Source organism: Hordeum vulgare, chromosome 2H (genome assembly GCF_904849725.1).
Source record: "Hordeum vulgare subsp. vulgare chromosome 2H, MorexV3_pseudomolecules_assembly, whole genome shotgun sequence".
In the NCBI taxonomy this organism is placed as follows: domain Eukaryota; kingdom Viridiplantae; phylum Streptophyta; class Magnoliopsida; order Poales; family Poaceae; genus Hordeum; species Hordeum vulgare.
In genome coordinates this window covers 627,822,767-627,848,198 of record NC_058519.1, presented here as the reverse complement: position 1 = coordinate 627,848,198, position 25,432 = coordinate 627,822,767, and the positions used below count along the sequence as shown (strand labels likewise).

Sequence of the window (25,432 nt, the reverse complement as noted above, 5' to 3'; positions counted from 1 at the left end):
CTCCCTAGGGAAAGAAGATATGATACTTTTCGAAGAATGCAATCCTCGCATTCCGGCCCTGCTATGCAAATCAACATCTTAAGATCTATGGGTCACCATAGTCTTCAAATCCACTAATAAGATTCGGCGCTCGAGATGATGTGATCCAAACAAAAAGATAGATACATCCGAGCTGCCCAAGGATATGGTCTCGGTACCAATCTGTTAGGATAAGGGGGAGATCCTAGTACTCAAAAGGCTGAGACCCGTGAGCCGTTGGGCACACAAGAGATCATCCTAACAATTATCTCACATTTCCATCAGCTGACAAACTTAATCTATGAAACTAGTGACTCCTCACATTTCCATCAGCTGACAAATTTAAGGAAATCGTTTCTCACCCGCGCGCCGGCCGAACCGACGCGCCGGTCGCCCCCTCACGTGCGCGGGCCTTTGCAACATTTTTCCCACCGGCGTGCTTCTGTGGTCAATGGATGTAACATTTTTCGTCTAAATATGTTGCAACCAGCGTTATTTTTGCTGCAAGCGTTTTTTTTACTATTTTTTGTCCCAGTAAAAAAGCTGCATATACGTTTGGTTGCAACTCCAGTTCGTCGGATTTTTGTTACAATCGATGTTTTTTTACTTTTTGCTACGTGTTAATTTTTGCTACAACCGACATCATGTTTTGCTGCAACCGTTCCCTAAAAAAGTTGCATACACCTCACGTAAATATTTGTTACAACCGGCGTTCGACTTTAGCTACCACGTAGCATCAGCTTCGTTTTTTTGCTACGATCACGTAGATATTTTTTTTACTATAAATTTTATTTTATTTTTGCAACCGTTGAAAAATATGCTGCATATAAGAAAATATGTTGCATCTGGATCCAACGGTGCGGACGAGGCGGGGTTAGTGGATCCTGCGGCTCACGCGTGCGGGCGGCCGAAAGTTTAGCCGGCGCGCCGGACGCAGATCAGTCCCCCAAATTTAATCTATGAAACTAGTGACTCCTCGGCGAGTTGATGAGATCACAGTAGTAGCTGCAGCAAGCAGCCAGCTACTGCAATATATACTACCGGAGCCATCCATCGCTTTGATCAACCCAAAGTCCAACTGCACCACGCCATGTCCGCCGCGCCCACCGCGACCCCGGCGGCCACGGCCGACGACGACGAGATCATGTACGAGTCCATGCCGCGCCTCCGCGTCTACAAGAGCCGCGTGGAGCGCTACCCGGCCGGCTCCGACTTCGTCGCCGCCTCCACCGACGCCGTCACCGGGGTCGCCTCCCGCGACACCGCCATCTCCCCCAACGTCTCCGCGCGCCTCTACCTCCCCCGCCTGGACACCGCCGACGCAGTGGACGCCAGGCTCCCCGTCCTCGTCTACTACCACGGCGGCGGGTTCTGCCTCTTCTCCGCCTTCGACTCCACCTACCACGCCTACCTCAACGCCTTCGCCGCGCTCGCCCACGCTCTCGTCGTCTCCGTCGAGTACCGCCTCGCGCCCGAGCACCCCGTCCCCGCCGCGTACGCGGACTCGTGGGACGCGCTCGCATGGGTCGTCTCCCACAGCTCCGGCGCAGGTCACGACCCGTGGCTCGCCCGCCACGCCGACCCCTCGCGCCTCTACCTCGGCGGCGACAGCGCCGGGGCCAACATCGCGCACCACGTGGCCATGCGTGCGGGTGCCAGCATCCGCGGCCTCGTCCTGGTGCACCCATACTTCCTGGGGAGCGACGAGGTGGGATCCGACGGCCTGGACCCGGCGATGCGGGAGCGGCTCGGAAGGCTGTGGCGCGTGGCGTGCCCGGCCGCCGCGGGGGAGGACGACCCGCTCATCAACCCGCTCGCGGACGGTGCGCCGGGGCTCGAGGCCCTGGCGTGCGGGCGCGTCCTCGTGTGCGTCGCCGGGGCCGACGTCCTCCGCGACCGCGGCCGCGCCTACTACGACCGGCTCGGGGCGAGCGGCTGGCGTGGCGAGGCGGAGATGTGGCAGGCGCCGGGGAAGGGGCACAGGTTCCACCTGCTGGAACCGGGCTGCGACGAGGCCGTGGCGCAGGACACGGCCATCAGCGGCTTCCTCAACCGTTGACTCGCCGGCCACGAGCTCGACATCACCGAAAGAAAAGTCGAGTGTGTGTAGCATGCATCCCCGCAAAAAATAGTGTAGCTTCACCATATTACTCCCTCCGTTGCTAAATATAAATCTTTCTACATATTCTATTAATAGACTACATGAAGTATTTAGGAACCGAGGGAGTAAGTCATAGTAACTTTAACTTCGTCATCGATGAATACTGCATCGTCTATGCTACCCTTAGTTATGTACTCTGCGTCAATACATAAAACGTTTTTCGACACTATGATGGTGTAGAAAAGATATTTTTTTATGAAGATAGTATATTTTATTTAGCATGAGAGAATCATGAATATGTTTATATACACGCACGTACAATCATTCACATACACACGCAGCTTTCTATGAGTGCTTTTTTTTTTGCGCATAAGCTTTCTATGAATGCTGATGAAGCTTCGACATTTTATTTTACTTTTACAGCTAATCAAACGTCGATTTCCAATTTGATGTCGGAGGACCAAAACCATCGCCGATCAACTCCTCTCCAAGAGTGCTGATGGAGCTGCAACATTTTTTTCACAAAACTTCTCCCCGCGATAGCATTAAGAACAGAGTTATTTCAGCTGTCAAAGAAAAGGAGTTGATTCAGATAGTAAGGAGATTAGATCCGAAAAATCATACATCTCTGAAACTAGCAAGAGCCATTCAAACATGAAATACACAAAAGAAGATAGAGCTTGAGGATAGAGTTTGAATGAACACCACACTCACAAATCAAGGACATCATCTAGCGCTCTCAACTCATGTGTAGCCAAAAGGACCACCATACTCACAAGAGATCTTATCTACACCAAGACTCAACGATAGATTCTGCCTTCAATCAACACTGACTAATATTTTACAGTGTCCACCTTCGACTTACCGTCGATGTCAGCCAAAGCATGGATCACCTCAATTGCTTTGCGGCGGAACGGCCTTTTGTAAATATATAGGCAAGCCTTCATTTTGTGCTTATCGCCTTTCCCTTTGTTTACCTTTGATAACCCTACAAAAGCATCGCTCAACCAATTCTCTATGCACTTGATTGTTGAAATATTGCACATCATTGTTCTTCTTATCTAGACGCACGTTGCGTCGTTATGTGTAAGACGCACCATCTTTTTTCATCCGGAAAGGCGTTGGGTTCTGAAGTAGTGGTTGTCTGACCATACAAGTAACCCTATTGAGAAACTCCTTCCCCCGAGATTGATGGTTTAGGGTTTAGGGTTTAGGGTTTAGTAGGGTTTAGGGTTTAGTAGTTTATAGACTTCATGGGGGAGAAATCATTGGCTGGCAAGGTGAAAATCTCCAAAACAACACCACAATTGAGGGGCTCCGGTGAAGTGCTTGCAACTGAGGCACTGGAAGCAATTTAACACCGTGAACCCAACCCTCTCCAACTAAACTTAGCAATATTACGAGAAATAATAACAAATTTATTCTCCGAATCTTACTAAAATGATTCCCCATCAGCATATATATAGCTTTTATATTCTGAATTTCCATGATGAATGGATGCACACAGCAAAGAGCGGTCCTAGTCAATAGTTGTTACTTACAACTCCCAAGAATTTGTCTCCCAATAACATTAGGAGTAGTGTGTTATGCGCCATCCGGGTGATGAATCGTTTAGATCGATTGCCTCAACAGTCGTTAGATGCATGAGACAACTATCTGATCTTGTGATGTGTCGGTCGCAACCTTTGCAACAAGGACCATGGTGTGCTCTACAACATAGACCTTGGTGTGCTCGCATCACCATGTGACGCATGGGCCTTTGATCATCCATTGCAATATTGACCATGTTGTGGTCACCTATTGCAACATGAACCATATTGTGATGCATTTCATCTTGTATGGTGTGGGTTTTGGTCATCCCTTGCAACATAAACCATGTTGTGGTCATCCATTTTACAACATGGATCATGTTGTGGTGGTCGTCTATAGCTTGCACGACGTGGACCTTTGCCTCTTTGTCCATCCATTACAACATGGATCATGTTGTCGTCACCTGTTGCGTCATGGACCATGTTTGCAGTCAGAAGTTGCAATCTCGCGGCAGGATGCGGTTGCACGCCCCATGCACGAATCCACGGGAAGGAGTTGGATACATGGAGAGACATGGGTTGCGGTGTCTAGTCGCATGTCGTCAATGACCACAACAATTGATTGGGAGGGGGTTACCCGCAAAAGAAAAACAATTGACGGGGGGCGGGCTGGACGGTTAGTTGGGCTAGCGGATTTTCGTCGGCCTTGCCCAGATCATTGCGCGGGGCTACGACGAGATTGCGGCGCGCGGTGGCTGGACGTGCCGGCGCGATGCGGGATGGGCGGTGAGCGGGGGTGCGGGTAGACGGCGCCGCGCGCTCGACGGAATACTTGTGGTTGCGGTCGTCGTAGGAGGAGAAAGAGAAAGCGTTAGGTGGGCACACGGGGACGCGTGGCAGACAAAGAAAGTGGTCGACGCAAAATGAAGGATCTGTTAGAGCCTGTTTGAAACTGCTCTGTTCCTTAAAATTCAGCTCTGCTCCAAAAAAGATAAGCCAAACGGGGTAGATTCACGATATGGGCCTCCGCAAAAAAACTAGAATCTGGGGTACAGCTTCAATTTTTTAATGAAGCTCCTAAGAGGGTGCTCAAAAAAACTCTAGAAGCCGGAGTTGGGGGAAATTACCCACCACAGGTTCAAAGTAAATTTGATGAAGTGAAGCTGATTTTGATGAATTGAAGCAGTCCCAAACGGCCCTTGGTTGATTTGATTTGAAGCCCTTTCCATAACATTAGGTATATATTTATTCAGAGAGTTCAGCTAATTCTCTCCAAGGAAAACCATTGTGGAATGCTAGCTAGTGCATCACAGGTGTCGATCCGGGGTTGAATTGCCTACGAATTAGTAGTACCACGATTCAAATAACAATGACACGAAGAGATGATCAACTAGCTAGCTAGCTACATGATGGAGCAGGGGTCCTGCTGCTGGTAGTGGTAGGGCACGACGGCGCACTGCTCGTACGCGGGCCACGACGGCGGCGGCACGGGGACGTGGTGCACGTACACGGTCACCGGCGGCTCAGGCGCGCTCCTCTCCGCCGCCGCGTGCCTCTTCTCCGGCTCCCAGTGCTGCTCGGGTTTCTTCTTCTCCTCCGGCTTGGACGCGGGCGGCGGCGGCGGGCCGATGGTGAGGACGTCGGCGCGCTTCCCGGCCTTCCTCCTGGTGGCCTCCACCACGTGCACCGGGTCGACGCCGCCGGTGACCGTCATCGTGCCCTTCTCCGAGTCGACCTCGATCTTGTCCACGCCTGCAGGGCACGTAAGAGGATTATTAGAGGAACGGTTAACCAAGCAAGAAATGCATGGCGTCGTTGCCGGTTTGGTCGTCGTGCGGTCCGGACCGAACGTACGTACCTTGGAGGCCGGAGACGGCGAGGAGGACCTTGCGCTTGCACTTGGCGCAGGAGGTGTCCACCCGCAGCACCGTCCTCTTCGACATGAACGGTGTCGCGTGGTCGATCGATCGTTCCGGCCTCCACCACGACAACGACAAGGGGCCGGCCGGTGGCTCTGCTGATGTCCGGTCCCGGGCTATATACAGAGTTACAGGCAGACAGCGGTGGTGCCCCGTTTGGGTTTCAGGTGGTTAGGGACCCCGATGCGGTCGCTCAACCTCCCCGAACGGGAAGTCCACTGGCTACCGAGTCTAGATATTCTAGGCCGCCATTCGCCTTTTTCACCAGGTTTTCAGGGGAAGCGTCACACGAGCCAGGATCGGGACAGCTGATTTTACGTGGCACAACGTACTCAACTGTTCTTTTGTCGTGGCAAACATGAAGTCTTCGTTTCCTTTGTGTGTGTTTGATGTGTGGTCGCTGGGTGTTGGAACCACTCTAACCTGTACGTATGGCTTCATGCTTGAGGCCGGGTTGTTGGCACAGCACAGCAGTCTTGGTGCTCAATTCCTGGAGCATTCTACAATTCAGATACTGCTGAAAAGATCCGACATCATCGGAAGCAAATCATGAGTTCACGATGCGTACAAACGACACTGTCGCCTAGAGACCATAAGCAGTTTAGACGGGAGAGGCAATCACAAATTCAAGAGGGACAAGTGAAACAATCGGCAAGTCAGCAGATTTTACTGGAACGGAGGGGACTGGTGACATGTGTGAGCACATCAGGGCAGAGTACAGATAAAACACCGTAGCCTGCAATGCAAACCTGAGCCCTCGTTTCTGCTGCAAACATTACAGCATGTGTCCGCCACTGTTAAAAGTGTTGTCCAATTCTAAATCCTGGTGTATTTTCTGCCGCGACGAGCCACCCGGGAGGTAGTATACATGCTGTACTACTACTCATAAAGCTACAGTAACAGCGACAACAAACAGCAGCGACCGATCTGCTGTGCATTTTTTTCCCGACCAAAGGGAGGAGCTCCTCGACATCGGAGCTGTACTTACAAGGTTACAACAACAGCCACGAGATGAAACAACAGGGACCAGTCTCCTATGCCGTTTCTGGTCCAGAGGCTTGAAGGGGCTCCTCAATGTTGTTGCACAACCTTGGTGTCATCACTGGTGCCGCCCCCCTTTGGAGCATCACAAGGAGCTCGCCCGACCTCACCGCTTTTAGTGTAGAAATTGACGATCTTTTGGTCCAGTTTAAAATAATGTTCCATCTTATCCAGAGGTTTCACATCGAGATCAACAAAATACGCCTGCGGAAGGTATATGCGATAAGTAAACAAACTCAGAAGCAGAATCAGTAGTTCAGCAGTAAACCATAAAAGTAGTTAAGTACATGAGTTGCTGAAAAAATACAAGACAAAGGTAACAGGAACACATTTCGCGGTAACATACCTTGTAATCATAGGCTCGGTTCACTGACTGGAGAAATACTGAATCATACTCGGAATCTGCTCTTTCACACTCTCTTGGCCGGAAGCACATCATGAGGCTACAGTCCTTTGCAGTGGCAGAAATGAGAAACTCCCTCACAATCTTACAGCTCTTGTCCAAAGGAAGAGAATGCAACACAGAGTACTTGTGCAACAGCTCGGCATCAGTTATATTTTTGCAGACCACACAAGGCTGAGAGATGATGTTGTAATACAGATGAATTGCCCCTTCGATGTCATGATCATCCAGTTTTTGAGTGGCCAAAAGTTTGTCCAATACTCCAGATTTAGATATTGCCTCTGACAGGAGCTCAATGAAGTCGGATAGTTGTAGGCCACTAACCTTCCTGAGATCTTCAAGACACTTCTCTGTCTCATTAGCAAGGACCTTATCAGCACCACCTCCCATGCCACCAAAACCTAAGGAGCCATTCACAAAAATCCTGAAGTTGTTCTGAGGAGTCGAGAAAAATGACTTGATGGCCGTGCGTATTCTTTCTTTTGACCCCGAAAATAGATCAAGGGGGTCGTATTCACTTGTCTTCGATATCTGAAATTTGTTCAAAAAATATGTTGGGAAACAAACTGATTTCAAGAACAAATAAAGATACTGCAGTATTGCAAGAATGTTAACCCTGAATGCCTAAATAAACAAGAATGCTTGAAGATATTTTGATTCAAAACAAATATCATTAAGACAGGTTTGTATTTTGCCAAAAGACTACTCTGTCTTTCAGTGAGCTAAAGAGTAGCCTAGGATTCTATATGATCAATCAAACATAGCTATATTAGGTTGAAATCTGTTGCTTAAGACTGACATACCTGCCCTTGATGAAATTTGAGGTGTTGATGCATCTTGTACCGTGTTACTTGTTTCTTAATAGCATTTTCCCTTGATATATATTCTGATGATGGAAGAAACCCACATTTGGCCTGGATGGTGAAGCATGTGGAAATCATGTCAACTGGAAATACATGTCAAAATAAATACTAATAATAAGAAGGAAGCTTCGAATGTACCTTTATCTCCACTGCAATACAACTGCTACCTCTAGGCTTTCCTGTGATCAGAAAATTTTGTGTAAGAAAGTACAAATTTAAATGCAGGAAACCTACCATAGAGTTCTTAATAGCCTAGCACAAACTCAATCGAAACCACTACTGGGTCATTCATCATGATACAGGTTACAATAACTGGACCAACTATCCTTTCCTGACAGAAGCCAAAGCTTTTGCAGTGAAACTAGACCGTATCTACACTACAAATCTGTAAAAGACAAGCAAAGTAATTTTCTACGTATCTTTCAGATTAATAGAGCTAGGAAAAACCATAGTATATGTAGCAGTGCAAACACATCCCAAGATTCAAAGGAAGTGTAACCTTGGCATCAAACAGTACTGTTACATTGGAGGTTGGGCATGTATCTTGATCCTACCATTTGTCTGTAGCAAGTAGTACTATATCCCTAAGCCACCATGGATTGCAAGCTATTTTTGCAAGCCTTATGAATCGTGAACTTGAAAGCAAGTAGTCATGCTACAAACATTCCATCCAAAGTTTGGTGCATTAAGAGGAAAAGTTTGACTTTCCTAAGCTTTGAAAGCTTTGAGTCATGCTCAGAAGAGTTGGGATGCAGTGTCAAACTAAGGTCTAGGTTCCAAAACTTTACCAGAAAATAGGGAGTGGTCAGAAATTAGAAGTGCAGAATCAGCGCTGGTATCAATTGCGCTTGCATTCACTCGCCAAGAAGGACGGGCACTGAGCACATTCTTTCCAACAATCTCCAGAAAATCCTTAGACACAGGGACACGAACCTGCACTACAAAAAAATGACATTATTTGGCATATAGTGAAGCGAACCCAAAGAATAATGCCTTTTGAAAGAACTTAACGAATATGACAGCATATCTTTATCCAAATTCAATAGGTTGCACACTGATTGATAGAGTACCATACTGTCCTTATAGATCAGATTAACCAGGAGTGATACTAATATTAGGACATTCTGTTTCTAGAAGAACACATGATTTAGAGTTACAAAAAGATTGATAATATATTTCTGACAAACATATCAGTGCAACAAACATAATTGGGTGGAATATAAACCGTACCCCACCATCGACATGATCGTGCCCCAGATGTGGGCTCATGACATGTACTGCATAGGCTTGTGCCACAGAACCTTGCTTGACAGACTCGACCAATTCTGGGATCTGACCCCACACGAGCTGCTCGTAGGTTGAGAAGTTTACACAGTTTGGTGCTGGTTGTGCCTTGTCATTTAGGACCTTCTTGGCTCGCAGTACCTTGCCAAGCTGTGTGCAAACCAAAGGTAGATCAGCAGAGTTTATCCCCTCTAAATTTATTATACAGCGAAGAATGTGCTTATGATAGCAAAATGGGAAATCATGGGAACCATATAGAGATTGGATGGCTGTTTCCTGGTTAGAAATGGCTAAACAACAAGAGCTAAACCTGACCCCAGCTCTCATGTTTCAATAATATAAAGTGAAACCAGATGCCTAAATTAAGAGGGCAGCCCTACACATAATTTATTGATTGCTGCAGTGAGTCCTATGCGCTTGATTTTAAAAGATATCTCTGATTCTAGGCCACCAACTTCCCCGATCGGTACACCAATCTAGGCAGGTACAAAGGCATCCGTTCATGCAGCATATATATAAGTCCAGAATCCGGCAGTAAATGCATGATGAAAGCTAAGTACTACCCAACAGCACAGCGGAACGAGCCTCTGCTCTGCTCAGAGCAGAGCAGAGCAGAGCATACCATGGAAGGGGAGGAGCCGGTGTAGCTGAGGATGAGATTCGCGGCGCCCTCTCCCTTGTAGACCCAGTTCGCGGCGTCTCCGGCCTGCAGCACGGCCTCCATCTCCGCCCAGAATCTGCAGCCGGCACGGGATCAGACGAGTGGATCCAGGAGAGGAACCGAGACGGCAATTGTTGGAAAAGCCAAAAAATAAATAAATAAATAAAAGGTGGGCAGAGCTGGGCAGATGATGATTGTGCATCTGGGAATGGGCGGGTTGTCGTTAGCTCCGCCGCTCGACGCGGCAGCAAAAGCCCGCGGCCGGAATTAATGTGGAGAGAAAGCGGGCGAGCTTGTGTCTCTGGTCGGCGCCGCATTCCGTCGAGCAGTTGGCGTGCGCGCGCGCGGGCGGGAGGCGGCGGAGGTTTCCCAGAGGAGCAGTGGAGGCGGGCGCGGGTGCTTACCAGCGGAGGCGAGGAGCAGAGCCGCGCGGGCGCTGGCGTCGGACCAGGGCGCGGTCCCGGTGGCCGGAGGAGAGGAGGGCGGCTGCAGCCCGCGGCGGGGGCGGGCCGGCGCTCTCGTGTCGCCGCCGCTGCCGCTCGCTCGCTCGCTAGTGCTGCAGCTGCTACCGCTACCGCTACCGCCCCAGTTGCGTTGTTGGAGGAATCAGGAATCCGGACTCCGGAGGGAGGAAAAAGGAAGGCTGCTGCAGATTCCCGGGAGGGAAGCCGAAACGTGGAGGAAGAGTGGACGCCACGCGGACGGGGCGTTTGCATGTGGTTCCAGTGAGACGGACAGCGCGCCGATGCCCATGCCGGCATCAGCTTGTCGTGCGTGCGTGCGTGCGTGACCTGTGATTCATCATGAGGAGCTGCTGTACCCACCCCCCACCTACCTGCGGTGAGGTAGGTGCTCGCTCGCTTTGATGCAACGCATTAGCATGTCTTTGATCTCCCCGAAATTTACCGGAATTTTGATAAAATGTTACTGCACTTCCTATGATCGTGCTATAAAGCTGCAACAAGTAATATGAAGTACTACCTCCGTTTCAGTTTATAAGTCCGGCACATGTATCTAGGTCGTCAATTTGACCAACTTAATGAGAGGCATATATTACAAAAATATATCATTAGAAACTTTAGATGTTCTATTTTCTAATGATATAATTTTTATTTTAAACAATATATTTTATATAAGTCAAATTGACGACCTAGGTACACGTGCGTGCCTTATAAACTGTGACAGAGGTAGTAGTTTTTTTTTGTCAATTTTTTTTCTAAAATCTACAATCTGCATAGATTACAGCCACCGTCTGAACTGTCGAGCTCACAAGTGAATGCTCAAAATTCTGAATCATCAAATGCACATATCTTACTACAGACAAAAAACTTAAAATGACATAACTGTCCCGGGCACAGTCGCTAAAACAACTGGGGATATCCTCAAAATCAAAACCACGTCGAGAATGCTGAACAGGCTGACCGCCGTTAACAAGTTGAAGCAACAAAAACAGCACAAATTTTACACATCAAAATATATAGGCATCCGATCAAAATACACAGGGTAAGTTAAACAATAATAGAGCCAAGGCTGTACTGGGTGAGAAAGGGAACAAACTGTTCCTAGAGCAATTGTTCTGCTCATACAGGATCTACTTTCTGGCCGCTACAACTATCTCCCAGAATGTTACAGGTTGCAGCACAATGAGAATGCCGAAGGAAGAGATTACTCAGGAAAATGGGTGAAAGAAACTGTACTACAATAGAGTTCAGAGGCAACAAAGCTATCCATTGGCCCAATACAACACCCGAATCGAGTATGCCGACCAAGCAAGGCACATCTCCAGTCTTCCAAAATTTCCACCCGTAGCTTGGACGGATAGCTCAATGCTTGATATTGCTTGCCGCAAGTTGTGAGGTTGGACATCACAGCAGTTCGTGCGCATGGCGGTAATATCTATTAATGTACTTCGCCTGCAGAGTACAACATATACACAGTTAAAATGCAAGGCTTGTTCAACAAACCGTCCTTTCCAAGGAATACAGAGCAACACTACCGCGTACCTGTACTTGGCTCACATCAGGAGTGTCATCGGTTTTTACAGGATAAAATTTGTAAAACCGGATATTTTGAAATGCCTCTTTCAACTTTGGATCCATATCATCAATAGCTTTCTTTCTGGCTTCTTTAGCCTGCATCAGGTTTGAGAAACATTTGAGTACCGAATAAATTAGACTCTCTGGTGAAGGTAACTAGTTAACATTTTGGTTGATTGTGAACCTGCTTCAGCTCTCTCTTCCTTTCTCTAACCCTCTCCTTTATGAAGTCCTGTTAATGAAACATGCCGCCAAAATTAGGAAAAAAAAACTTCTCAAGGTAATCAGTGTATACTACTAGGTTCACAATCAACTGAGTAAGGACAAAAAATATTGGATGTGCACCTTAAATTTGTCTTTCTCATCCTCCGGTAAGACCTCATCTTTGACTTTCTCATCAATAAAGTCCTGCACCGCAATACAATGATTCAAAACAGATACACTTCCATGGGTAGCATAAGAAACAAAACAAATTTCATACATACCTCCATATCATCCATTTCCCAGTCATAGTCGCATACTATCTGCAAGAAGTAAATACAGTAGTTTATAACAACAATTAACAGCTACTAGAAATACATTACACCCTATCGCTGCATCACACAGCTATATCAACACAAAAGATAATCACTCCCTCCTTCCCGTAATATAAGAGTGTTTTTGACACTAGTAATAATGCAACAGATACAGACAATCTACATGTACATAGAAAGAAGTCATGCCGAGTCTCTAAGAAGCCAGTTTACCAAACATTCCATAAATAACTACACCCTCCTTTTAGGTTTACAAGGCCCCTAACCAAATTCAGGAATTTGGAAAATATAAGGCCCACATGTCACCCTGGCCTTCCCTGAGTCTTCATTTAATTCTCGTTAATTGATTGTCTTTAATTGATACATCAGCACCACAATGCATGCAGCATCTAGACAAGATTGATTGGGTGTGTAGCACACAATTAATTAGCATGTGAGCCTCACAGACATAAAACAGAGCCTAAATTTGACATCCTTTATCGTGGATATGAGTCAATGAAAAAAAAACATACCATCCAACCCCAAGTTAAGTTAACAATCAAACCATTTTTTATACTGTTTTAGCATAGATTATAGAGGCCACGTTGCTACACTCATGGTATCTTTGTTGATTCTCTACCGGTAATTACAATATTATGACTCCTCTATGAGCAAATAATGAACAGCCAACTTCAAAGAAAAAATAAGAAGCAACAAACTTTCATGACTATTTAGGCATTAGTTCTAACATGGTGTTATAGACCTTAAAAAGAAGCTTACCGGGGGTTCAAGAGGATACATGATATTGACAACTGTATCATCTTCATCTTCAGGAGGACTAAGTGGCATATAATCTGCAAGGTTATTGCAATAGGATAAGTGCACTTACCTCTTGACTCGGAAAATTATATATTGCAACAGGTTCATGAGCATATCACATTACTATCAAGGGAACCATACTAGTTGAGCTATTTAGGTGTGGGTGGGTATGGTGGGTTCTTCATGTGATCAATACCCTTCGCATATATTTAACTCACACGTGATGACACTATATGCTTGTTTCACAATTGCTGATCTTGAAGGTACAAATGCTATCAAAGGAGATCCCAATACACAGTTCATGAAAAATTGGGCTTGGTTAAGATGGTATATAGTGGTATCAAACCAAATTGTTTCAAATCTACCAATATGTAGTTTTAAGCAATGATTAAATATATGCCCCACCATTCACAGTTCTAAAAGTGCTAGGCTATAGACGCCACACCATAACCTGCCTTGTGCTTTCTAAAACACGAATCCATTTATAGGTTTTTTTCATAAATGAAATGTCATTAGTACAGCAGAAGAGAATCAGCAAACTAAGCATCCATCAAAGTCCTAATGAAGTGGCATCCCAATGAAACAAAAAACGATCAGCAAAAGGCTTTGTATCCAAGACATACATTAAACGAAGACATAGTTGTGATCATGTATTGCAAAATATTATACTAAGACATAGTCGTGGTCATATTAAGGGAAAAAATGAACAATGTAGATTACATATTCTTGGACTGACCCAACGAAGGATAAGTACAGAAATGGAACCACGTGATCAAAAAACAACAACAGATATTTCAGAAGACACAAAGTAGGCCTATGGAAACAATCAAAATTCAGCTTACAAGGCATGCAGTAGTCAAACTTCTTCACTCGCTCTTCTTTGAGATGCTTCAGGGCAGACCTGCCATATATATAAAATTAGGATGCTGGGACAAGTCATTTAAAAAAGCTGAGGTTCACCATGGGAGCATTTACTGGTGACAACATTTCCAACAAACAAATAACTGATAGCAACAGAGCTCCCTCAAGCATAGATAGTTAGTGTTGTATTAAAATAGCAAGAATAATACCAACCTTCGCTGAGTGCAGCCAAGAGTGAATATTTTTGTTTTCAAACTGTCAATTCTGCTGAGCCTGAAAACAAAGCAGGAGCAAAGTAAACAAATGCACAACTACATTGACAAGGGGAAAAGTAACAATATAGTAGCCCAAAAGAGAATATAAGAAATATAGCTCAAATAAATAGAATGTTATACCGGTCCTCCAGTGGAACATAGGGCACCCAGGCCATTTTCATCGCCCTCATTGGTACTATTTCTTCATTTTCCCTTTGTACAGAATTTATACCAATTTTATCTGATGGAGGGAATGGGCAATCAACCTGTACAGGAGTAAGAAATGCAAGAGTTAAATAAAATCCATCAACCAGTGAACAAACAAGAAAGCTACCAGATCTTCAGGAAGTAAAACAATTAAACAGTTACAATGTACAGATACACCAACAATGGGTTCAATGCCATCAGCATCTCCAGGGTTTATAGGAGAATAAGTGAACCGCAGGTAAAATAGTCATACTTAAGACTGAAAAACAAAGGTAGATGGTGTCCTTAGCAGAATCCAGACCAGCGAGAGTTGTATGCGCATGACTTAGCACAACTAGGAAAGTAAAATAGGATAAAGATAAGCAAGACTAAAAAAATACACGTCAGGATAGCGGATCATAATCTCAATAATGTCATTAACGTTAATGGGCAAGATTAATGGAGCAAGCCATTTAATCATTGTCTACTCATGGAAGAACATGCAACTATTAATCATAACAAATACTCATGCATTCCCCATCGAGTGCCGTTGGTCACTTTTATCTTTATGTACAAACGAGCAAGGGTCATTACTCATTACATGCAACATACTATACGTTTTATGTAATGCATTTATTATGAAATATAATATGACTGGCAAAATCATGAGAAAACATGCAACTGAGAAAGACTTTAAGAAATGCATCTTTGTATCAATCCACTTCAGAACATTAAATAGAATACCAAAGACAATGAAGAGATAAATTCCCAGGTAAAAGGAATGGATGGAAACTTACAGCAACTACAACAGGAATAAGTACTATCTTTGATTCACCGTTAACATCCAATAATTGAGCTGCATAGCAACAGAAATAATCTCATTAGACCAATTATACAAAACAACACGTCCACATGGATGCTCAGGGAATTTTTCAGTATTAATAAACTGTTGTCAAGTAGCTCTAAGGGATAATATAAAACCACATATCTACAGGGATGCTCAGGGAATTTTTCAGTATTAATAAACTTGTTGTTAAATAGCTCTAAAGGATAATTACTTCATTTCTTAGATGATTGTTAAAAGAACTGATAGTGTCAGTTATCCAGCCAGTGCTAAAATACTTACGCTCAGTGCTGCCAAATACATAGACTGTCTTCCCATACAGCTTCCCCCCTTCTTCTAGAGCTTTCTGTTGACCAACAATAAAGCATGTATATTACAATGCAAGGAAAGATCATATTGAAGGGGAAATTTTGAAGATTATATATTCATCATACCTCTAAATTTTCAAAGTTCCAGTTGAACTCCTTAATCTTATCGATATTTTCCCACTGCAGAGGAAACAAACATTAAAAGTAAGGCCAAATATGTGTTACAGGGAAGTATTGTGCATGTTGGCGTGTGATTAAAAACAAGGATATGAATGCGCACAAACCTCAGTCCCAATAGGAAAAGCCGACAACCAAAGGTCCTCCTGGAGATAGTGATAGACCGTTAGGCAATATGCACAAAGCGCAATGTAACAAGACTACAAACAAGGACACAAAGCATACGGCCTTGCTTTAAGTGAAGCATCTAAAGAATTCAGCCAAAATAGCCAAATCATGGCACAAAGTGAACGAAATGAGTACAACAGCTACATAATAAAACAGAGGGGGGGGGGGGCATTGGAAAATCTGATGATCCTTGAGCAGAGGAAACATTGTTTTTGGTAAAAAAGAGTCAGACATGTGTAGGAGACAGACACTACGGCAAACAAACAACCATCTCATAGAGGAAAGCACCTCAGCAGCATACGACATTTGCTACCGCTGTGGTGGGCCAACTTCAGTGCAATGCACGGCACAGCGTTCCAGGAGAAAACCAGATGGATAAGCACCACACCCTAACCAAATCTAGCCGCACGATAACCGCAGCAATCTCATATCACAGTACAGGAAACAGCAACAATATCAAGCAGATCGCCATCCGCTTGGCCTAATTCGACGAGCGCAACGCTCGCAGCGGCAAAGAGCAACCGCACGGTCGCGCGTGCTAAGCCGTGCCAGCGGCAGTGCCCATCAAAATCAAGCCCCGCCGCCAGCCGCCGGCCGCCGATGCAGAGACCTAGCGAACCCGAAGCACGCATCGAGGGCGGGGAGCAGGAAATCCGTCGGGAAAGCGTCCTCACCAGGTTCCTTTGCTCGGGGAAATACTCGGGCTCGGGCTTGGGCTTGGGCGCCGCCTTGGCGCGCTTCGGCCGGGCCGCCGCCGCCGCCTCCTTCTGGCTGTCGCCGGCCGCCGCAGCCGCGCGCTTCTTGCCCTTGGCGCGCGCCATGCCTCTCTCGATCTCAGGCTGTGGATTGCTAGGGTTAGGGTTTGGTCTCGGCTGGGATTTGGGGATTTGTATTTATGCGTCGGGGCGGGGGGGAGGAGAGTGGGAGCGGGGCTCGATTTGGGGGGGACGGCGCGTGAAATCGACGCGGACGCAAATTTGAAGCGTGGAGCCGACGGGCGGAGGGGAGGGGAGAAGGGGGTGGCGGCGCTGGCCTGCCCTCCGTGCCGTGGGGTGCGCGATGGGCGGGCTTCCTACCCATCGGATCTGACGGGAGGCGGGTTCTGGGCCGCCGGATTCAACGTGGGGGTCCGGTGGGTGCCCTCGCCCCTCGCGTGGAAGTTGTGAGACTGTTTTTTTATCGGCGGTGGGTGTGCGCTGTCTGTTGGAGAGGCCAGATTCAAAATTACTGACCGTGACCTGTGGGACCAGCGCTTGACAGCCAGATTCAAAAAGTGTGCGCCCACGGTTTTCACGCAGGCAGATCGGCCCATACTTTGGCATGTACATATGCCCATCGGATCTGGCAATGCTGCCTATGCCAACGGTAGCAACTTGCTGGGAGCCGAGCCGATCGCTTCCGCGCGCCGCTACTTGAGGCACGCGTTTTAAGCGTTTTTTTTTTGTTTTGCTTTTTTTTTACGCGTTTTCGCCTTTTTTTTTAGTAGGTTTTTTAAATAAAAAAATTTGTGTTATGGTTTTTCATCGGTCTTTCGTAATTTTTGTACATAAAAAAATTTCACGAAAAACGCGTTTTCTTTTTCTTTTACGTGAAAAATTCGTTTTCTGTTTTTTTTCAAGAGGCACAGTTTTGCTTCAGCAAGAGGTACGGTTTTGCCTTTGCGAGAGGCACGGCCGTGCCTTTTGGAAAGGAAAAAATAACGTGTGTTTCTGTTTTTTTACGAGAGACACTATTTTGCTTCCGCGAAAAAAGTGGCCCTCGCAAGCATGAAGATGGTTGTGGAGATCATCAAGGTTAATCTGAACATTGTGTCACCGAGGAAGAGCCTATGGTTCGAGAAAATGCAGGCCAAAATGCTCAAGTTCGAACAGTTGTGATCTGCGACGGAGGTCACAGTCCCTTATACGCCGAAAAGTGTGCTGGCATGACCACGAGCCGGCATGGCGTGGTCGAATTCCCGCTTCTTTTGGTGTGCTGGCATGCGTGCCGAACTGCATGATGGTTTTCTGTAGTCTCGCAATGTATGTCGGCCGCAGGCATAGTGTCGACATGAAATCTTGGGTGTTGGCACGACCTATAATCGGGGGTCCTTTTAATCTAAATGCACGGACATTAAATGGGTCGTCCGTGTTAGACGCACGGCCGATCCAAAAAGAAAATAGGACGGACGTGCAGCGGGCAGCCGACCCAAACGAAAAAAACGAACAAAGTGCCCGTCCGTTTGGGTCGTCTCGTCGGAGTTGCTCTGATGGTCTATCTACATACTACTTTCTAGTAGTACATTTAGTTGCAAAGATAACATGAAAAATCATTGCAATTTTTCAAAATTTAAATTAATATTTTCTTGAACGAGAAATAGAAAAAATGTTGGCGTTTGGTCGGTTCCGCACGGTGAAGAAACAACTTGCAGATAGTGTTCGACATTGCAACATTTTGTGTTTCGACTACAAAAACATGGTCGGCCAAACAAAAAAAATGTATCGATCGACTTGCAACATCGTGCTTGTGGCTTGTGATGTCGACTATCTAGCTTGTAGCAGTACTAGTCGACCTTGCAATATCATGCGGACATGCAAGAGAAGGTCTGACTTTTGTCGTAGGAAAAAAATAACGACAATGAAAGTTGCAACGTCACAACAAATGGTGGCAACACCGTCGTGGTGCCCAAATTTGATGCGTCGAGCATCCGACATGTAGGGAGCGTTTGGTTATCCGGCAAGTGCTTGCTTAGCTTGGCCCAGCAAACAAGCCACGGATTTGGTTTGTGAGCTAGCTTGAATCATTACCAGCGTTTTCCAGCTTTTTTCCGTGGTTGAGCAAGCGAGCCAAATCGGCTAGCCTCCATCGGCAAGGCTAGCCTTGCCTAGCAAGGTAATCTGGCGAGGAAACCAAACGCTCCCGTAGTACCAAACGCTCCCGTAGTTTCGTGCTTGCTGCTCGTGGCATGGCTCGCACACCACTTACGCTGTCGTAGTACCCGCTCGGGCCACCCGGCCAAGGCCCCGCGACATGGCTTATCAGACATGCTTGTAGCTCGCATCGCAACATGGTGGCACTCTCCTGCACCACGACAATATGCCACACAACATTGACTCACAACACTAGCGACACTCTCACGACACGGCGCATGCTCTTGCGGCATGGCGACGTGCTTCACAACTTCGACTCCCAACGTTGGACATGCTCCCACAACACGGCAGCACACCTCGCGACATCGACTCGGAGCACCGCCGATGTTTCCCCATCGACGCGCCTCGAAACGTTGACTCGCAACACCGGTGACACTCCCATGATAAAGTGGCTCTCCCACAACATAGCGACATACCACCCAACATCGGCTCGCAACATTGGTGATGCCCCCACAACACGACGGTATGCAACACCGGTGACACTCCCACGATATGGTTGCACTCCCGCAACATGACGACACGCGAGACATCATCACCTCACAGCATCAATGATGTTACCACGACACCGCCACGCTTCTGCAAACACGACGGTGTGCCTCGCAACATAGACTTGCATCGTGACCCATGTTGCGACTGAAACATGGACCATGTTGCAATCTTAGGCCGAGTTCTCAATGGGACACGTGCGTGCGGATTGCAACATGCCCCGTGTTGTGACTAAAACATGAATCATGTTGCAATCTAGACCGAGTTCTCACACGGAGACGTGTCGCGTGCGTAGGTTGCAACATGACCCATGTTGTGACTGAGTTGCAAACTCAGCTGAGTTCTCAAGGGGACCTGTGTCGCGCGCGTGAGGCAGAGGACGAGCGACAAAAATTCGTCGGGTAAGCCATATCATTTACCATATTTTAAGAGAAATGTTAGCGCTCAACCAACCGTCAACTGGGCGTGTATCGACCATCTATACGACCATCAGATCAACCTTTGATTATGTGGCCACGCAACAACCCCCATTACATATACACACTTTTGCGACATGGGCCATGTTGCAAGACAACCAAGCCCACTACGTGTTGTGTTGCCGACTGATTAGGTCTAGCAACGATCAAGGAGTATTTCCAATGTGAGAGTAACACAAGTCATGTTGCAAATCCCCAAGCTCAACATGAGTCATGTTGCAAATGATTAGTCGTTATATGGGCCTAAAAGCATGTTGTAATAGTGAGAAAATGTTTGGACGACCCAGGAGTGTTTGCGATGTGATCGCAACATAGGTCTTGTTGCAAACCTTCAAATATGACATGTGTCATGTAAACACGAGTCCCATTTTAATTGGCATAACCCAAATCGGATGGCTATTGGGCACGAAATCCAATAGCTTTTGAGGCGGCCGATCCAATCCACACGTCAGCTGACCGAGGCGTAGCACGCGTCATATTCTAAGTGTATATATATGAAACAAATACTAATATTGGGAAGACATACTGATTCATTGAAAACCAAATCACCTCAAAAATAATTTCAACACATGTAAACTCTTCAAACAAATACTAAAGTTGTACTAAAGTTTCGACAATTAATTTGAATCGAAGGGAATGACATTATATTTTCTTGCAAAAAACATGATGAAATTAGCAATGGTTGTTTATGTGTGACGTAGGTAGGAGAGACTGACAGCGATTGGTGGCTAGTATGCAAACGACAACAACGCTGATGCAAAGTAGCAGCAGAAACAACAACGGATGCGCGGGATAAAAAAAACATGATTTCGACCATAGCCCGCGACGGGACACATGGTTGGCTGGCAAGGTGACCGACGCGACGCGGAACTTCAGCCGGCTGATTACAAACAATTTTCCATATTTTCATATGCACAATGATGAACTTTGTAGTCAGAATTGAAGTCATAAGGGCATCTCCAACAGTTTGTTGGTTAGCTTGTTGGTAAAATATGCCATGTCATCAGCCAACACCTTAACATACAACTACTCCAATGGGTTGTATCTAGTTTGCCCAATAAGATGTGAGGTAATAAATAAGGTGCTCTCTCATTCTACATTGGAGCTTGTGCAAGGGTGTTGGTTAATTTACATACAACCTTGTTCTCTTTCCTCGTTTATTGCAATGACACATCATCAAAAATCCTATGTGTCAAAATTACCAACAACTATCTTACAACCATTGGAGATGCCCTAACCAGTACTTGTCCTCGATCTGCATCTAGTATGGCTTGGGTTTGATTGCTGGCAACGCAACAACCTGACATTAATCATCATTGCGTCCTTCTTCAGCCTCTAGGAATGTGATGCCTTTCTCCCTTGTGGATCAATGACAAAGTAGTAGTTGGAGGTAATGGCCATATAGTCTTCGATGAGATCTGCAAGAGCCAAGACTAGACTGTAATAATTTTAAATTAAACTGCCAAATCATATAACATTTAAGACATAAGTTGTACTTAGTTCTTCCATCTCAGTTTACAAGTCCGACACATATATCTAGGTCGTCAATTCAATCAACTTAATGATAGGCGTATTTAATAAAAAAAAATATATCATTAAAAACTTTAAATGTTCTATTTTCTAATAATATAATTTTTATGTTAAATAATATATTTTATATAAGTTAAATTAACGATTTAGATACACGTGCATGCCTTCTAAACTGTAGCGGAGGAAGTATCATTTAGTATTCTAAAATAATGCCAATTGTAAGGACCATAACAAAAATAATAAAACAAAAATCAGGGAGACAAGACATAACATAGCCGGAGGTAGTAAGGACGTGTACAATGATGCTATCTTAAAAGCGCCATGAAGAATAAATGATGATGTGAAAGAAAAAAAACTCATAAAAAAAGGTTTGTTTTCTTTTATTTAAAAGAAAACAAGAGGTGGCCTCTTAGCACAATATGTCTCACTATGTTTTTAGGAATAGCTAGTTATTAAAGATAAGACTAAAAAGTGACTAATTGTAAGATACTTTCTCCGTCCCAAAATAATTGTCTCAAGCTAGTACAAAGTTGAGACACCTATTTTTAAACGAAGAGAGTATATTTTTTGTCATCTTTAAATTACATGGAAGATTTAAGATAAAATCATTTTATCAACCATTGTATATGTCCTAATGTTTTTTTCTCACTTCTCCAATAGAAACTGGATATTACAGAACAATCCTTGTGAAACAGGCGAAATGCTACTCTGAAAAAAAACCCAAAGCCCTTGCTAGCTTCGTCGTCCTCCGAGCAGGCCGGGAATCTTCCTGAAATCCGCGCCGCTCCCTCCAGTCCGCCGCCGCGCTCCAGGTCGTCGCGGTTCCAATGGTAACCAGGTGGAGCCAGAAGAGCCCCGGCCTCAAGATCCTGTGGATCTGGACCCTGGGCACCGCCGCGAGTAAGCCACCCCATCCCCTTCCCTCCTCCCCGTATCCCTACCCGTGCAATCCGCCGCCGCCGCCCGCGCTGATTTCGCTGATTTCACGCGCAGTCATGATCACAAACGTCGTCCGGACGCGCGTCAACGATATGCAGATGATCCTCCGGGAGGAAGACGAAGCCGCCGGTTCTGCCGGCTCCGGCGGCGGCAGCACGGGCGTCGGGCCCTCCGGCGAGCGCGTCATGAGGGACGACGAGTTGAATTGAGCAGGTACGGTGACCAACCTGTGCCCCATGAATCGTGTTTTGCGCAGTTTTACAGTAGTAGCTAAGATTAACGATTTAAGAATCGTATCACGTGAAATCCTGTTGTTTTTCTTCTCTCGATAGTGCATTTCAACAAAGGTTAGAAGCAGATTCAGTGATTGAAATAGTTCCCAATCCGGAACTGAATAATCCCGATGTGTTTTTATTCATCGTCCTTATGGTGTTAAGCATCTGTACTAGCTAGTTTGTAAACACAGCATTGTGCTATAACTTTGACTTTTTGAGGTATCCCCTGGCCCCTGTCTTATGTACTAGTTTACAAACCTGCTCTATTTCAAGTTCCCGATACTTCCGGTCGATGCAGTCCAGAGTACATTATTCTCTTCGGCTACTTAAGTATAAACATGGCCGTCCACAGACCATAGTCTATGTATTCCCTTCATGGCAGCAATCATGATTCATGAGTCTTAGGCTGCAATTTTAGCTAGATGTCGAGCCTTCCAAGTTCCAGCAACGCAAAGTGTAAGGATCTGTTTCTGGTGTTCTCAAAGTATGACATGGCAGCCTAAGTTGATGGCATCTTAAGTCCATCACACATGATTAGTGCTAGTTGATGGCTACATTATTCTATCATCCATGTATGGCTGAATCTTAATTGATATCTTCATGAAACACCAACCTTTGCTCGAGTCATGTGACTTGTGAGGTAAGACCAAGAGTTGCCATTTGCCATAGGGCCGGCTATCTAGCCTAGAGCTATCTAGTCCAGATGGTTTCAAGCTGGCATGGATCCCGATTATCAAAACATACACTAGTCCTGCATCAAGTTGTATTGCTTTGGTGGATGCAATTTCATAGGTGTGCCATTTGCCATATGGCATGGATAGTTGCAGCTGGTTCAAATATCAGCGGAGGACTGGAGATTGAACCAGAGGGCAATGTAACCATTATGTTGCATAAGTCCTGGTTGGGCTGTCAACTTGGCGTTCCAAAGCATACACTCCACTGGTCACCTGAAACAGAAGAGGTCCCTCCACTTGTCATGGTTGGAAGCCTAAACGACCTGGGTAACTTGTAGTTGTGATGTAGGAAATCAACATTATGTCAGTGATGTTGTTTTTGTTAAGAGTGGGTGGAGAGAAAGATGTGAGCAGCAGAAGAGTGTTTGTCTTACGTTATGACGGAAGTCTGTGATGTCTGGCTCATGACCAGCAGTCTCGTACTCTTATGCGTGACCAGCAGTCTCTTACTCTTATGCATGCGGATAAGTAGCAATGCAAATATTACTTCCAATATAATGCTTCTTACAAATGTAAAGATTGCATGACACTACAAAATAAAGTGGAACACAAGTCTATGATAATGCCCTCATTTACATATACTCTAGCTGTCTGTTAAATGGCGTATATCTGAATTTGACTCAGGCATGAGACATTATGTATGATGCACTTAGAGTGAAGTACTTACCAGTACATTCAACTATACATACCCTTTGTATTTACAAGGATTACAAAGTTACAAACATAAACGGGAATAATAGCAGCTTATGGACAATTTAGTTCCCATCATTCTTTTAAATCTTTTGTAGCTTTCTTCCTACAGCGAGCAGATGTCCATACTCCATATGCTCATCAGAACTTTCCTAGCGAACCTACTGTTTCATACAGCCTTAGTTTATGTAGACGGTGACTTCTAAACCATATCCAAATTGCTCTGAACTTATTGCATGCTCCCCTTATTCACTGGCTTATGCCATCAGGTCCTCTTCACTTTGATCTTTGCACAATGAGTAGAGTTCACCAAGTCATGCCTCACGAGATGCTAACCAACTTTGTGTGCTTCACTTGGTCAAATGGCACATCTGACGGATAATGGACAAGGCAAATCTGGGCAACAGTTACTGCAAACTGATTTGGTGCGTAGCATCATAGCGTAGTGATCTGCATTCTTTCTCAAGCGTTCCTTGTACAAAAAGTACATTAGTACAACCAGCTATGCTAGAGTTCTTTTTTTGGAGGGAAATATGCTAGAGTTAGGCATGCTAAACGATGAGAGGGTGGCAGCTGCACAAGGAAAGTAGATCAATGGCATAGCTGATGGTGCATCTTCCTGCACAGGGAATATACAAGTATATATATTTTTTAAATGAAAATACCCAGCAAAGGAATAGAGCTATAGTTCCTCTGACCAAACATAACCAAAGTCCAGTACCCAGCACAGGGATAGAGCTAAAGTATTTGTTTCACTACTCTTTTATGTATGCTTGAGCGACTCTACATGGCAAAATTCGCGGAAGTCCTAACCGAAGTCCCTTTCTTGCAGTGACTGAAGAAGAGTTTGCTTGAGCTTGAGCAACTCTACATGGCAAAGTTTGCAAAAGCCCGTATTTCGCCAGCCAAGACTAAACAATTCATCGTTTGAGGTCTCCAGAAACTCGTTTTTCTACGGCTGCATTTTATTGGTAAAGCAGCGTGGTATGTACCTGCGAGGGTCATGAAACTGTGGAACTGCTTGGTTCCAAATACTGCTGCCTCATGTACCTGTCGGTTGCTTAGAAATGAACCCGTAACACGGTGAAGTTTTTTATGGTAAGAAAGAGTGCCAAATGTTTCCAGGGGAATTGGGCATCATTGGTTCGCGTGGTCACCACTTGGCATTGCCAATCTGTTTCCGTGTGTGGTGCGGCTGGTAATGGATCACAGAGCGTGGCTGTGCTGGGTTGCCACGGCTTTTCTTTTCATTTTTCTGAACTGAGGAGCTCTAAAACTAGAAGACACTCAAAACAAATCCGCATCAGTTTTTTAAAATGCAGCATAATTTCATGAGCAGACTTATACAGCTTCATTCACAGATTTCGGATACTACCAACTGTGCCATTCACCAGTTATTATACCACTGA

The 25,432-nt window shown here is 45.5% G+C and overlaps 5 protein-coding genes across 5 annotated transcripts; 2 read left to right on the top strand and 3 right to left on the bottom strand.

The window, feature by feature from the left end:
• The first annotated feature begins 1,087 nt into the window (after positions 1-1,087).
• On the top strand, positions 1,088-2,336 carry LOC123430966 (tuliposide A-converting enzyme 1, chloroplastic-like). Its single transcript, XM_045114790.1, has one exon. It carries the CDS (start codon positions 1,109-1,111, stop codon positions 2,075-2,077), a length of 969 nt encoding a protein of 322 aa, XP_044970725.1. The 5' UTR covers positions 1,088-1,108; the 3' UTR covers positions 2,078-2,336.
• Positions 2,337-4,870: 2,534 nt separating this feature from the next.
• On the bottom strand, positions 4,871-6,117 carry LOC123428046 (heavy metal-associated isoprenylated plant protein 2-like). The gene is made up of 2 exons (XM_045112207.1): positions 5,507-6,117; positions 4,871-5,400 (listed from the first exon to the last, which is right to left on the bottom strand). Exons 1-2 carry the CDS (start codon positions 5,589-5,591, stop codon positions 5,051-5,053), a joined length of 435 nt encoding a protein of 144 aa, XP_044968142.1. The 5' UTR covers positions 5,592-6,117; the 3' UTR covers positions 4,871-5,050.
• A 96-nt stretch (positions 6,118-6,213) lies between these two features.
• On the bottom strand, positions 6,214-10,629 carry LOC123428045 (inositol-pentakisphosphate 2-kinase IPK1-like). The gene is made up of 8 exons (XM_045112206.1): positions 10,224-10,629; positions 9,781-9,895; positions 9,105-9,308; positions 8,663-8,807; positions 8,013-8,053; positions 7,815-7,925; positions 6,955-7,542; positions 6,214-6,812 (listed from the first exon to the last, which is right to left on the bottom strand). The coding sequence occupies exons 2-8, from the start codon at positions 9,880-9,882 to the stop codon at positions 6,639-6,641; spliced, it is 1,365 nt and encodes a 454-aa protein (XP_044968141.1). The 5' UTR covers positions 9,883-9,895; positions 10,224-10,629; the 3' UTR covers positions 6,214-6,638.
• A 649-nt stretch (positions 10,630-11,278) lies between these two features.
• LOC123428044 (protein HEAT INTOLERANT 4-like) lies at positions 11,279-17,053 on the bottom strand. The gene is made up of 14 exons (XM_045112205.1): positions 16,659-17,053; positions 15,924-15,962; positions 15,766-15,819; positions 15,614-15,677; positions 15,285-15,343; positions 14,443-14,567; positions 14,261-14,320; positions 14,029-14,087; positions 13,148-13,221; positions 12,341-12,379; positions 12,201-12,263; positions 12,040-12,087; positions 11,823-11,951; positions 11,279-11,732 (listed from the first exon to the last, which is right to left on the bottom strand). The coding sequence occupies exons 1-14, from the start codon at positions 16,803-16,805 to the stop codon at positions 11,685-11,687; spliced, it is 1,008 nt and encodes a 335-aa protein (XP_044968140.1). The 5' UTR covers positions 16,806-17,053; the 3' UTR covers positions 11,279-11,684.
• A 5,107-nt stretch (positions 17,054-22,160) lies between these two features.
• Positions 22,161-25,153, top strand: LOC123430965. Its single transcript, XM_045114789.1, has 3 exons — positions 22,161-22,285; positions 22,379-22,537; positions 24,856-25,153. The coding sequence occupies exons 1-2, from the start codon at positions 22,213-22,215 to the stop codon at positions 22,531-22,533; spliced, it is 228 nt and encodes a 75-aa protein (XP_044970724.1). The 5' UTR covers positions 22,161-22,212; the 3' UTR covers positions 22,534-22,537; positions 24,856-25,153.
• The last annotated feature ends 279 nt before the right edge of the window (positions 25,154-25,432 follow it).

Coding starts and splice junctions, on each gene's coding strand:
- LOC123430966 (XM_045114790.1), top strand. CDS start 1,109: ATGTCCGCCGCGCCCACCGCGACCCCGGCGGCCACGGCCGACGACGAC.
- LOC123428046 (XM_045112207.1), bottom strand. CDS start 5,591: ATGTCGAAGAGGACGGTGCTGCGGGTGGACACCTCCTGCGCCAAGTGC. Junction 5,401..5,506: donor CGCCGTCTCCGGCCTCCAAG/GTACGTACGTTC, acceptor CGTGCCCTGCAG/GCGTGGACAAGATCGAGGTC.
- LOC123428045 (XM_045112206.1), bottom strand. CDS start 9,882: ATGGAGGCCGTGCTGCAGGCCGGAGACGCCGCGAACTGGGTCTACAAG. Junction 9,309..9,780: donor CCGGCTCCTCCCCTTCCATG/GTATGCTCTGCT, acceptor GTTTGCACACAG/CTTGGCAAGGTACTGCGAGC. Junction 8,054..8,662: donor TGACCACTCCCTATTTTCTG/GTAAAGTTTTGG, acceptor TTCTGATCACAG/GAAAGCCTAGAGGTAGCAGT.
- LOC123428044 (XM_045112205.1), bottom strand. CDS start 16,805: ATGGCGCGCGCCAAGGGCAAGAAGCGCGCGGCTGCGGCGGCCGGCGAC. Junction 14,568..15,284: donor TTATTCCTGTTGTAGTTGCT/GTAAGTTTCCAT, acceptor ACTCCTGTACAG/GTTGATTGCCCATTCCCTCC. Junction 12,088..12,200: donor ATGAGAAAGACAAATTTAAG/GTGCACATCCAA, acceptor TTTCATTAACAG/GACTTCATAAAGGAGAGGGT.
- LOC123430965 (XM_045114789.1), top strand. CDS start 22,213: ATGGTAACCAGGTGGAGCCAGAAGAGCCCCGGCCTCAAGATCCTGTGG. Junction 22,286..22,378: donor GACCCTGGGCACCGCCGCGA/GTAAGCCACCCC, acceptor TTTCACGCGCAG/TCATGATCACAAACGTCGTC.